The sequence below is a fragment of the Rattus norvegicus genome, chromosome 2, assembly GCF_021556685.1.
Source record: "Rattus norvegicus strain SHRSP/BbbUtx chromosome 2, alternate assembly SHRSP_T2T, whole genome shotgun sequence".
In the NCBI taxonomy this organism is placed as follows: Eukaryota; Metazoa; Chordata; class Mammalia; order Rodentia; family Muridae; genus Rattus; species Rattus norvegicus.
This window is the reverse complement of record NC_141535.1, coordinates 206,805,499-206,819,768: the sequence shown is the minus strand read 5'-3', so window position 1 is coordinate 206,819,768 and position 14,270 is coordinate 206,805,499. Positions and strand designations below refer to the sequence as shown.

The 14,270-nt window shown below is 39.1% G+C and overlaps 1 protein-coding gene across 14 annotated transcripts in view; it reads left to right on the top strand.

The window, feature by feature from the left end:
* The window catches only part of Slc35a3 (solute carrier family 35 member A3), a 39,784-nt gene that overhangs the window by 21,129 nt on the left and 4,385 nt on the right, over positions 1-14,270 (top strand). For 10 of the 14 annotated variants that reach the window (XR_015664492.1, XR_015664489.1, XR_015664445.1 and 7 more), the window contains 5 exon segments: positions 1,662-1,816; positions 1,900-2,022; positions 7,728-7,899; positions 10,558-10,676; positions 13,124-13,257. Coding sequence is in view for 8 of the 14 variants with exons in the window: in XM_087624838.1 (XP_087480964.1) it covers positions 1,662-1,816; positions 1,900-2,022; positions 7,728-7,899; positions 10,558-10,676; positions 13,124-13,257 (703 nt within the window). In the remaining 6 variants the exon portion in view is untranslated. 14 annotated transcript variants of the gene reach the window in all.

Genomic DNA, 14,270 nt, shown 5'->3' with positions numbered 1-14,270 from the left:
TGTTGTATAGCAATGCCACTCTCTAGCTACTTTGTATTCTTTTAATGATTAATATGTTGATAATTGGCACGAGAGACTGGAGAATGAGTAAAATACAAAGTTTCATAAAGTTACTGCTATAAAAGAATACTTTTTTGATTGATTAATAATTTGAGGGACACTGGGTGATTTCAGGAAATCAAGTAGAAGAGAGGGAAAAAAGATTCTAGGAGCCAGAGGGTTCAAGGACACTACAAGAAAACCCACAGAATCAAGTAACGTGGGCCAGAGATGCTCACAGAGACTAAATCAACAATATGGGAGCCTACACTGTCTGACCTAGGCTCTTTGCCTATGTTTATATAGCTTAGTCTTCTTGTGAGACTTCTAATGGGGTGTGGGGGTGGGGGCTGACTTTTGAGTCTTTTGCCTGCTTTTGGGACCCTTTTCCTCCTACTGAATTGCCTTATCCAGACTTAATATGAGGGGAGTGTCTAGTCTTGCTGCAACTTGATATGCCATGTTTGGTTGATTTCCGTGGGAGACCTGCCCTTTTCTGAAGGGACACAGGAGGAGTAGAATGAGAAAGGGGTATAAAAAGTACCTGTGAGGGGTGGGGGTGGGGTAGGAGAGGAAACTGCTGTTGAGATATAATATGTGAGAGAAGAATAAATTTTAAAATTAAAAACAAATAAATTGAGCTTTGGTTTTCACAAATGCATTTGTATGTATATATGTACGTCCATAGTCAATATGGACATTTCTTTCCTGTATAATATTATAATTATATATACATAAATATTTATATGTATAATTATATATACATATACATATATATATATACATATATATATATATGCTTGCGTGTATCTCTGTGCATGTACGTATGTGCCTGCAGAATCAGAAGAGGGCATTGCATCCCCTGGAACTGGAATAATGGGTGGTTGTGAGCCATCACATAGGTTCTGGGAATAGAACCATGGCCCCCCTGTAAACAGAGTAGCCAGTGCTCTTAACTGCTCTCTAGGCCTTACATCGTCAGTCTTGTGCTTTTCCAGCACAAATGAGGGTAAGGATAATGATGTCAGTTTGCTACTCTGTAATATTTAACATTTGCACAGTTTGCATTAAAAGCATACTTTGTACTGAAAAGAATCCCTGTGTTGCTCATTCTCCTGTTTTTAAAGATTAATTTAGCCATGTGTGGTGGTACAGGCTTTTAATCCCAGCACTTGGGAGGCAGAGATATGTGGATGCGTGAGTGTGAGACCAGTCTGGTCTACAGAGTGAGTTTCAGGACAACCAGGGATATGCTCAGAAAACATGTCTTCAAAAAAAAGGAGCATTTATTATAAAATTTTAAGTGTGTGTGTGTGTGTGTGTGTGTGTGTGTGTGTGTGTGTGTGTGTACACCTAAGTGCATGTGTGCTCACGGAGTTCAGATTGTGGAATCCATATGAAGCTGGAGTCACAGGTGGGTTTGAGCCACCCAGTGTGTGTACTGGGAATCGAACTCTGATCCTTTGCAAAAGCAGTGCTTTCTGTCAGTTGTTGAGCCATCTCTCCTGCCCCATTTTTCTCTTCTTAAAGTGGGGAAACTGAGGCCTATAAAGAAAGAAAGAGCTTATGATTTCTGCAGAGAAACTTTAATAACTGACTCCCCCCCATTTTGTTTATTCTAGAGTGTAGTGTGAGAACACTGAATAGAGTGCTGCATGATGAAATTCTTAATAAACCCATGGAAACACTGAAGCTTGCTATTCCATCAGGGATATATACTCTTCAGAACAACTTACTCTATGTGGCACTGTCAAACCTGGATGCAGCCACTTACCAGGTACCTGGATATAGTTCTAGTAATTCTTTTAAAAGACAAACAAAAACCTCAAATGTTAATAACATTGCTGTTTTCTTTTTTAGGTTACATATCAGTTGAAAATACTTACAACAGCATTGTTTTCTGTGTCTATGCTGGGTAAAAAACTAGGCATGTACCAGTGGCTCTCCCTAGTGATTCTGATGGCAGGAGTTGCTTTTGTACAGGTAACTATTCAAGATAAGCATGCCTTTCATTTCTGCCACAGTTTGAAACCTGGTCTGTTTTGCATAGAAAGTATGGTTCTATTACCTGTTCAAGCAAGTAAATGCTGACATATTTTTATGGCTCCATGTAAGTAAATACTGTATTAAGAGTATGTGATATGGGGTTGGGGATTTAGCTCAGTGGTAGAGCGCTTGCCTAGCAACCGCAAGGCCCTGGGTTCGGTCCCCAGCTCCGAAAAAAAGAAAAAAGAAAAAAAAAAAAAAGAGTATGTGATATGGGGCTGGAGAGATGGCTCAGTGGTTAAGAGCATTTGCTGCTCTTCCAGACGTCCTGAGTTCAATTCCCAGCAACCACGTGGTGGCTCACAACCATCTGGAATGGAATCCGAAATCTGGAATGGGATCCGATGCCTCTTCTGGTGTGTCTGAAGACAGTGACAGTGTACTTATATATAATAAATAAATGAATCTTTAAAAAAAAGAGTATGTGATATAAGTAAGTAAATACATGAATTAATTTTTCATAGTAAAGAACTGAGCAGTTAGGCTATGGCATAGCTTTGGTCCTCAGTACCACACACAATCATGCATACACATGAACACACACACACACACACACACACAGACACACACACACACACACAGACACACACACACACACACACACACAGACACACACACACACACACACACACACACACACACGCACTTCTTTTTTGTAGCTCTGGCTGGCCTGGAGCTTCCCTGCAGATGAGTGTGTCCTCAAACTCTGGCATTCTCCTGCCTTCTGAATGCTGAGATTCATGAGCTACTGTGTCTTTTTTTTCCTTTTTAAATTTATTCCTGTGTGTCTGTGTGGGTCTGTGCATATATGCATAGGTGTCATGTATCACTCTTTGTCAATTACTTTAGGCAGGGGCTTTACCTGAACCCAGGGCTTGTATTTTCTTGGCTAGGGTGAAGGCAGTGAGCCCCATTGATCCTGCTGTGTCTGCCTTCTGAGCTGGGTTACAGGTGTACACAGGATGCACAGGGTCACGTGGGTTTGCTGACTCAGTGTGGGCCTCAGTAGTGCACAGCACAATGTCTAAACTGATAAACTGGCTCTACTACTGTTTTATTCATATGTTAGTAATTGTTTTCTTTCAAAGATTTTTTTTTTTACCTAGAGGGAGGTTTTATTTCATTTATTTTTTATTTATTTAAAGGGTATTTTATTTTATTGTTTTTCATTTTTTTAACATTTGCTTTATGACCTAAAGTATAATATATTTTAGAGAAAAGTATATAATATCTAAGAATCTATACTCTTTACCTCAATGTTCTTTTTTTTTAAACTTTTTTTTTTTTTTTTTGGTTCTTTTTTTCAGAGCTGGGGACCGAACCCAGGGCCTTGCGATTCCTAGGCAAGCGCTCTACCACTGAGTACCTCAGTGTTCTTAATGGCTGTACTGTCTTTCCAGCAGCTATAGTTTGCTTTTTCAGATAAGATTTCGCCATCTTCTGCTTCAGCCCCAAGAGTGCTAGGACTGTAGGTTTGAACCAGTACTCTTGGCAAGAGAGAGAGAGAGAGAGAGAGAGAGAGAGAGAGAGAGAGAGAGAGAGAGAGAGAGAGAAGGAACAATCCAACAAAATGAGACATAGCACAACGGAACTCAGCTTTAAAAGCAAAACCAACCAACCAACAAACAAAACAGAATGTACAGGAAATAAGTTTAAGTTTTATGAGAGCCTTGGACTCTCTGAGATCATCAGTGATCCTGTAGATCTCTTAACATCTACCATCTTTATTGATACTGGTTTTTCTAACTCAAGAGCTTTCTAATGATTCCTTTTCTCACTCTCCATGGAGTCATTGCCTTCCACTTTGGCATTCCTTTTTTATTTTGTGTGTGTTTATGTGTATGTTGTATGCGTTTGTGTGCTTGGTAGCCACATAAGATAGTGGCTACACTATTTGCAGAGACATAGAATGTTGCCCCCCTCAAAGAAAGCATATTGAGTACTTACATAGTAGAGGGCCCAGGGGGAAGTGGACAGTTTCAAGAGTCAAGGACTTTGTTGTCAGTATCATGTTGCTGCAGTGAAGGCAAATTGAATAGGAAGTGAACCCTTTTTGTTGTTAAAGGGTGTTTAAGCTTGTATGGTACCACACTTATAATTCCCCCCTTAGGAGGCTGAGGCTGGAAGATTGCTGTGAGCTAAAGCTGGCCTGGACTATGTAATATCACCCCCATACCAAAAAAAAAACAAAACAAAACCAAAAAACCTTACCATTGAAAAGTCTCTAGTAACTATGAAAAGCATGGTTTCAACACTACTAAAGAGGAAGAGAGATAAATTTAAATAGAATGAGGATGGATAGCTAACTCTAATAGATAGGTAGATAATTAATAAAAGTGGTCAACAGACTTCAACCAAGCATACTTATCTGATAGAGATACAGAATAGTCTATCTAAAGGTAAGGAGTACAGATTCATAGATATCTTGAACTTTTCTCCAAAATAGATTGTAGGTTAGATCATAAAACATTGTTAAAAACTTGGGTTGGAGAGATGGCTCAGTGGTTGACTGTTGATTGCTTTTCCAGAGGTCCTGAGCTCAATTTCCAGCAACAACGTGGTGGCTCACAACCATATGTAATGAGATCTGATGCCCTCTTCTGGTGTGCCTGAAGACAGTGTACTCACACACATGAAATAAATTAATCTTTTTTTAAAATGTTAAAAACTGAAAGACAAAGAATTAAAAACAAAACCAAAACCACTCAACTTTAAATAAATAAAAAAAAACTCCCTCTAGACCAAAAACTACAACAACAACAAAACCAAAAAAACAAAACTGATATGTGAGTAAAATAGCTGAGGAATATGTCAGTTACTGCTATTTTGAAACATAATTTATATGAAAGCACAAAAGACCCTAATAGCCAAGTCAGCCCTGAACAAAAATAGCAATGCTGGCCATGCCTGGTGGCTCACTTAAAATCCCAGCACTGAAGACGTTGAGGCATGAATTTAGGGCTACCTAGTGAATTCTAGGTTACTGTAGGCTACAGTGTGAGATCCTGCCTCCTGCCTCCTGCCTCCTGCCTCCTGCCTCCTGCCTCCTGCCTCCTGCCTCCTGCCTCCTGCCTCCTGCCTCCTGCCTCCTGCCTCCTGCCTCCTGCCTCCTGCCTCCTGCCTCCTGCCTCCTGCCTCCTGCCTCCTGTCTCCTGTCTCCTGCCTCCAGAGCAGTTTTGGAGGTATCACAGTACCTGTCTTCAAACTATGCTTTAGAGCTGTGATAATAAAAACAGCACGGCACAGGCACAAAACAGACATGTAGGCCCTCAGATGAGAAAGTCTCAGAAATAAATCCATGTCTTAGTATTTCTATTGCTGCAATGTAACACCATGACCAAAAAGCAAGTTTGGGAGGCAAGGGTTTATTTTGGCTTACACTTCATATCACTGTTCATCATCAAAGTCAGGAACTCAAAATGGCTAGAACCTGAAGGCAAAGGCCATGAAAGGGTGCTGCTTGTACTGGCTTGCTTCCCCTAGTTTGCTTAGCTTCTTTCTTAGAGAAAGCAATGGGCTGGGCCCTCGCCCACTGATTACTAATTGTGAAAATACCATATAGCTGATCTCATGGAGGCATTTCCTTACCTAAGGCTCCTTCCTCTCTAATGATGCTAGTTTTTTGTCAAGTTTACATGCAGCCAGCCAGTGCAGCATACATTAAAGAACAGCCTCTTCAACAAGTGGTGTTCAGAAGCTATGCATGTGTATCCACAGTGCAAGGCTAAGACTAGCCACATTCCCACCCAGCACAGAACTCGGTTGCAAATGGATTGAGGACTTTAATGTAAACCTTGGAGGATGTGAAAGGGAACAGGATAGCACTTAAGAGATAGCTCAGGGCCAGGACTCTTTGATAGATTCCAATTCAAGGAAACAGTAGCCAGAATTGCCAGATATGATTGCATGAAATGTAAAAGCTGCATGACATTGAAAACAGACCAAAGAGACCGTCAGGTGGGAAGAGGGTGTTCACTTCTTCCTCATCAGACAGGGTTAACATGCAGTTATATAAAGAACTGAAAAAAATAACCAACCAAGCATCCAGACATCCCAAGCCTATTAATAATCAGGCAAATGAACTGAGCAGATAGTTCTCAAAAGAAATACCAATACCGATACCATAAACACCTAAAATGTTCACCATTTCTGGCCGTTAGGGAAATGTAAATCAAAACTACACTGAGTCCATGTCCTAATTAGAATGGCTATTATCAGCAAAACAAACAACAAATAGTGGGGAAATCAATGTTACTGCTCCTCTGATTGGCATGTAATTCAAAGCAGCCAGTTAGAAAATAGAATGGAAATTTCTCCATGGGATTGAACTCAGGCTGTCAGGCTTGCAAAGCGAACACCTTCTCTATTGAACCATCTTGCTCAGTAAGTAAAAATATTCCCACGCGATCCAGCTTTACCATTTCAAAGTATATATTTGAACATACTACAGAGATATTAATATTTATTGCAGAGTTGCTCATAATACTTAAGTTATGGAACCAGTTTAAATGCCTATCTGTGTGTCAATGGATACTGTAATTTATATATATATATATGGAGATTTATTTTTATATGAAAAATGAAATTATGTAGAACTGGAGATCATTATGTTAAGCAAAATAGCAGAATTTTGCAGTTGAAAAATGAAGACCAAGGGCTATCCTGGTGGTTCACACCTTTAATCCCAACACTTGGGAGGCAGAGGCAGGTGGATCTCCTTTTAAGGTCATTCTGGTACAGAGCTAATTCCAGGACACCCAGGGCTACACAAAGAAACCCAGTCTTTTTCTTAATTAGTTAATTAATTAATTAATTATATGTAAGTACACTGTCGCTGTCTTCAGACACACCAGAAGAGGGCATCAGATCTCATTACAGATGGTTGTGAGCCACCACGTGGTTGCTGGGATTTGGACTCAGGACCTCTGGAAGAGCAGTCAGTGCTCTTAACCACTAAGCCATGTCTCCAGCCCGAAACCCAGTCTTGGAAAAACAAAACAAAACAACCCCCAAAAAACAATAAAAAGGAGAGAGGAAAATCTAGATTAAAAAATGTGGGAAAATCGAAAGGGGCTATTTTGAGAAAGAAATAGAGCAGTGGGAATGCAGACAGTGTAGTAATGATGGAGGAGAGGGTATAGTCAGAGAACATGAAACACATGTATGAACATGTCATAATAAAAGCCACTGTACATGGATATACATAGTTTAAAATGTATAGTTTCATTAGAAGTGGCTCAGTAAGACTCAGAACATCAGAAGACAGAGACCTTTAGCAATGGTTAAATTATTACACCATGGTCAGTAAACATCCAAATCTTATGGATACTATGCCCAGTCTAGTAATTTAACCGACTTTCATGTTTTGATGAACTGTAATTTCCTTATAGTGTTTGTGGTTCCCTTCCCACCAGCTTCTCTTTCTACTATGCTTGAGGTATCTTATCTTCTTCCATGTGTATGTACTTGTGCTGAGGCGGTACCACAATGTGGAGGTCAGGGGACAGCTTGTGAGAGTCAGTCCCCTCCATCCATCATGTGGTCCCAGGGATAAGACCCAGGTTGCCAGTGCTGGCTGTAAGTGTCTCTACCCACTGAGCCATCTCACTGCCCTTTTGAGTCTTGGTTTTGTTTTTATTCAGTGGCCTTCAGATTCTCAAGAGCTGAATTCTAAGGACCTTTCAACTGGCTCACAGTTTGTGGGCCTCATGGCAGTTCTCATAGCCTGTTTTTCAAGTGGCTTCGCCGGAGTTTATTTTGAGAAAATCTTAAAAGAAACAAAACAATCAGTATGGATAAGAAACATTCAACTTGGTAAGTTTTAGAAGCTTTCTAATATATATCTCTAAATAACTGTACCACTCATGTATGGTGGTGCACATCTCTGATCCTAGCACTCATAAGGCTGAGGCAGGAAACCAACCAGGCTACACAGGGAGACCAAATCTTAAAAAGAACCAGACAAGTATTATGTTCTTATATTTGTAGATCTCCCTAAGTCTTAAGTATATAGGCCTTGAGTGCAAATGCGATGTTGACACAAAGAACTGGTAATGATCTTGCCCTTAGAAAACTGGATTTGAAATGAATGCCTTAGCTCATGATATAGAAAAATAGGTTGATGATCGGAGAGTGTAGCCTGCCCCTGCCCTCAATTATGGAGTCTTAGCATGTGTGAAGATGCTACAACTAATTTACATATTTTACTCCTACAATGTAAGAAGTTGGAAAGGAAGCAATTTTCATCTCTTTTACAGTCGTGACATGCTGTTTTATTTCAGGGTAATGTTTTGTCTTTTTACCCTACTCCTTCCTAACTGGTGGCAAATAGCTTAGAGGAGAAGAAAATGTTAGCATCGGTTACAACTGTTTAAAAAAACAAGAAAACAAAACAAAATGAAAATATTACTGTCTGAATGAATTACTATTTTGATTAAGTATAACTAAGATTGTATTTTAGAAGACAGAGAGAAAATGTAAAGTAAAAGAGGACCCAGGGCCAAATTGCCTGGATTCAACTACTGAGTCCATTTCATCGCATGGACTTGGGGAGAAGTTTCCTCATCAAAAATAAGAGTCAGCCCAAGAGGCCTGTAGTATGTTAGTGTCGGTATAAAAGATATCTAATACTACTAGTCAGTGGAATATCCGGCCACTATGGGAATGTGAAAGATCTATCTATATATACTGATGTAACTCATATGTATTCTTGTATACTGCTAGACAGCCTTCTGTCACTGTGACAAACACAAGATAGATCAGCTTACAGAGATAATGTTTGCCTCCTCTTAAAATTTTGGGGCTTCGAGCTGATGTTCCATTGATTTTGGGCCTGTGTCAGGGCAGGACATAACATCAGAACATGCAAGACAGAGGAAGCTATTTATTTATGGTAGCACAATAAATAGAAGTGGAGAAGAAGAGGCTAGGGATGCACAGTCCTGATCATAGGCTTGCAAGTGACCTATGGCTTCCCACCAAGCCCATCCTCATCGTGGTAAAAAGACAGAGAATAATTCTTGAACATTTGGTGGTTTGGAGGACTTTTTAGCTCCAACATGTACTAAATATGTATTTTAGTAATTGCCACATTTTAATTTTTAAGTTAAATTTTAAAATGTATGCCTTTGGGCATTTTTTAAAAGTCACATGCCATGGTTAGCTTCATACTAAATGAGGCGCATTCAATGGTTGAGCTTGTACAAATGAACTTTGCATGGTCCTCACAGTCTTCCTAGCTATAGCTTTATTTAAAACCATCACACATACCCTCTTTGACTGCATTCATCTTGTGTGCCATAGGATGTGGCCCCTGTAGGTGTCTATAGGCCACCGGTGCGCCAGGTCTGGAGGCTGTGTTGGCACGTGGGATTCAGCAGTGACGTTCACTGAGCCAGTTCTATCAGTGAGACTCAAGCAGTAAATACAGAACCCGATGATGGCTTTGACCACTTCTTAACCTCGAGTTTCGGTTATCAAGTATTGTACTTAAAAAAATCTTTAAAAAATAAGATTTATTATTTTTAAAAAACTTACAGATAAAGAACCTGAGCTTATACACAATTAGAATAGGCATTTGGACAGAAGCCTTGGCACTACACACTGGGTTTTGCACTTTTACTATGAAGTATATTTTTATGCACATGTCCTCTACCAAAACCAAAATAAACAAAAATTCATGAGAGACTTAGAACTAGAAAAACAGCTTTATATTCTCTTTGTAATTCATGTTCATTGCCTATCTTAACAAAAATTTTACAAAGAAACTATGTCCTATGTGTTAGCTTTCTTGTATGTAAGTATGAATGTTACTCAAACAAATGTGGTTATAGCAGTAGGAAAACTGATGATACAGTGGAATACTACGCAAGCATTTTATAAATGCTTGAATGGATCATCAATCTAATAATTCAAATTCTGTAATTTAAATATTATTATAGTGTTTAACAGTTGCTAAATTATTTTTAAAAATATTTTCATGCCTATCTGCTTATGTATGTCTTTTGTAGTCATCATATAGTATTATGTAAAATTCATTGTTTATATATAAATCAAGTGATTTGGTTTTTTCCCGAGGCAGGGTTTCTCTGTGTAGTCCTGGCTCTCCTGGGACTTGCTCAGTAGACCAGGTTGGCTTCAAACTCAAGAGATCCACCTGCCTCTGCCTCCCTAGTGCTGGGATCAAAGGCGTGCACCACCACCACCAACCACTCAAGTGAAGTATTTTTTTAAAGTATTCATCAAAAAGAAATAAGTTGTGCAGCTTGGCGCAGGCCTGTAGTCCCAGGACTTGGGAGACCAAGGCAACAGGTATAAGAGCTCCAGTCCAGTTTGTGTGCTAAATCCCATGCTGTCCTCCTATGCAAAGCAGGACCCTGCCATTGGAGTGAGGAGAGGAGTGGGAGGGCTGGGGAGGAAACAGGATTGTCTTCAGAGAAACTGCCACATGACCTGGATTTTACTTTCTTTTAGGTTTCTTTGGGAGTATATTTGGATTAATGGGTGTGTACGTTTATGATGGAGAATTGGTATCAAAGAATGGATTTTTTCAAGGATATAATCAACTGACATGGATAGTTGTTGTTCTACAGGTAAAGCATATAAATCTTTTATTTAATACTACTGAATATTGCTTCAATACAGAGAATTAAAATGGGAACTGGTGTGTTGGTATTTAAGGGATACAGACTTATTGATTGAAAGATAGCTAGATATAGATATGAATTTGCATGCAAGTAAAGTATCTATATACAAATAATAAATTAATTAATTAACTAATAATAGTAATTTAAAAGAAGAATTAAATAGTGAAGCTGGGCTATGTTGGTGCATACCTTTAATCCAGCACTCTGGAGGCAGAGGCAGGAGGATTTCTGTGAATTTGAATCTAGCTGGTTTACATAGTGAGCTGCAGGACATCCAGGGATATATAGAGAGACCCTGTCTCAAAAAAATATTTAATAGTTAAAACTAAGGGTAACTATAATTTGATTTTTCTGCTGCAAGTATCATTGCATAGAAAAGCTATAGTCAGCCCTTTAAAGATGGAAAGAGCCTCTTGAGATAATTACGCAAGTCATTAAGCTTTATTTTATATTTACCTACGAGAGTGTTTCTGTCAAATTTCTTCAGTGTGAATGTGGCTTTTGTGAATTGTTCAAGAGATGACTAATTTATCTCCAAAAATACATCTTGATATTCTGAAAAATATAAAAATAAAGAAATCATTTTCCTTAAAGCATACTTTGCTAGAGTTATTTGAAGTCATATGGCTGAGGACCTGGAAAGTAGAGAAGTGTAAAGGATAGTGGTGCTTTTAAAGTAGGAAGGGTGTTTTCATTTTGATAAAAGGAGGAAAAGACACAAAGGGGAAGTCAGAGAGCATTTAAAGTAGAGGTGTGGTGTACATAGGGAACTCATATATATTTTTACCTAGTTACAGGAAAGCTGTTCTTTAGGAGAGGGCTAAAACCGTTTGTTTGCTTTAGAGAGGATCTCTCTCCACATAGCTCTTGCTGGCCTCAAAGTCACAGGGATGCTGGACTCTGCCTAATGGCTGCTGGAATTGAGGCGTGTGCCACCACGCAACACTTTGTTTTAAGTTGGTATAACTGGTGTGAAGACTCCAACAGGGAATAAATAGATGAGTATTTCCCTGAAATATTGATTCAAACATAATTTATAGTAAGTCCAGTGGAATAATTCATGACTTTTTGTAAATTAAACTGCCATCATTTTAGAAGGCAGTTAGAGTGGGTATGCTTGGTTTAGTTTGGAAGCAGATATACAGGGTTTGGTAGAAAACAAAGCCAGGTCATACAGATGGTCTTTTATCAGTTTGAGGTAATTAGGGTGTGAGATTTTGGAATATTTGCATATACATAATGAGATATCTTGTGACTGTGACTCAAGTCTACACAAAATTTTGTTTTATGTATGAGCATACACATAGCTTAGAAATAATATTAATACAGCTTAAAGTCTACCTGCATTGTATGATTGACCCATCAAACAGGGAAGGTGTACATTTTCCATTTGTGCATGAAAGAAGTATAGGGTTTTGGAGCATTTTGGATTTTTGTATAGTGAAATCTTGTGTGTGTGTGTTGTGTATGCGTGTGTGTGTGTGTGTGCTTGTGCTTTGTCTGGATTGAACCCAGTGCCCTCATACCTACTAGGCAAGTAATTTTCGACTGAGCTATCGATCACTCATTAAGGTTTTTTGTTTGTTTGTTTGGTTAGTTGGTTGGTTTTTTACATATTTAATTTTACGCATATGTGTGTGCGCCTGAGTGTATGCATGAACATGTAATGCCTGCAGAGATGAGAAGAAACATCAGAACCCGTGGAACTGGAGTCACAGATGGTTGTGAGCTGCCTAACATGGGTGCTGGGAACTAAACTGCAAGAGCAGCAAGCCCCCTAACCACTGAGCCATCTCTGCAGCCTCCCCCAGCTCCTGTGTGTAAGGAGCCACAATCTAGAGTTTGAGAGCGATTGGTAGACGGTTCCTTATACGCTGTGGGGATAGCTCAGAGAACTTAGCTATCGTATGATCGGTTAGATTTGGGGTTTAATCTCTAGCACTGCAGAATAATCACTCCCAAACCAAACCAAACAGTACATCCTGACAGCCATAAGTAGATTTGAATGTAGGGGGAAATTGAAGAATAAGGCTAAAGGAGAAGACTGTTAGAAAGGAATTAAAAAGGCATTTTTCTTCAGACTTAAACTTCATATGTATTTGTTTCTTTAGCTGTCCAAACAAGTGCTGTTTAATTATTGAATTTGATGAAAATAGACCATCTCTAATTTGATCAGCTTCTACTACAGCAAACTGTAGCTTGCTTTGATGGTCACATTGAGGGCTATGAAACAAAACTGGAAGTCTGTTGTTTTTAATGTTCATATGAATCATTTGCTGGGATGTAATTATATTTATAGAACAGAAGCCTTAAATCTTCCCTGAGAAATGAAATTGTTTTGAAAAGCAGTTTTATGTTCATTTTTAAAAAATACTCTATTAAAACTTTGACAGGCACTTGGAGGCCTTGTAATAGCTGCTGTCATCAAATATGCAGATAACATTTTAAAAGGATTCGCGACCTCCTTATCCATAATATTGTCAACAATCATATCTTATTTTTGGTTGCAAGATTTTGTGCCAACCAGGTAAAATACTCTTTTCTACTTATCTTTTTTTCTTTCCATTCTAATTCTTTCTTGTATGTCTTATTTTGTTGTTAGTATTTCCGTGATTCCATTTAGGTTTGCTTATTTACTTTCCAAAGGTTCATTAAGTGGCCACTCTGTGCCCACAATCTCTCTGCTGGATCTGGAAAGAAAAACAGCCTATGAATGAGATGGGCGTGTTCAAGAAGGTCATAGTGACTAGAAAACCGGACAGATAAATCCTAACATGGTCAGCATGTGAATGGCAGTATATGCGCAGCTCATTAAAAAGAGGGCTCAAGGGGGTTGGGGATTTAGCTCAGTGGTAGAGCGCTTGCCTAGGAAGCACAAGGCCCTGGGTTCGGTCCCCAGCTCCGAAAAAAAGAACCAAAAAAAAAAAAAAAAAGAGGGCTCAAATCATTGAAATAATCATAGTATGATAGATTTTCTCTTTATAATGAATAGAGCACATAGCTGAGCAGGGTAACAAATATGCAAATAATGTATCAGTCACAGTGTGATAAGTGGGGAGTGAGTCTGGGAAAGTAGACCTGAATCATCAATAAACACTTGTTGATAGAAAGAGAGTTGTGGTTGAGAGACTCGGGTCTTCCATGATAACCACTGTCAGGAAAAAGTACATGGAGTCAAACGGCCGAATTTACAGAAGGGGAGGGGGAGTGTGAAGGCTGATGTTGGACGGAGCATACTGGCTCCTGCCTCACTCATGAAGGCCTGGTGAAGCTGTACACGTTTGAGGCCAGCTTGGGCTACATGGTGAAACCATGTAACAAATAAAGCAAAGCAAAGCCTCTTGTCACAGGAAGGGTAAAGACCAGTGAGCCTGCTCGTCAGATTTTTTTGTTTTTAAGTTGAAGGTAATAACTTTGAAGCATTAATAAAAATCTTAAAGCCAAACCTAATCTATGACTCTAGCTGCATTAAAACTGTGTATAACAAGTTACAATTGTTGTCTGGGTTTTGTCCAGTTCTATGAAGTATACTGTATTTCT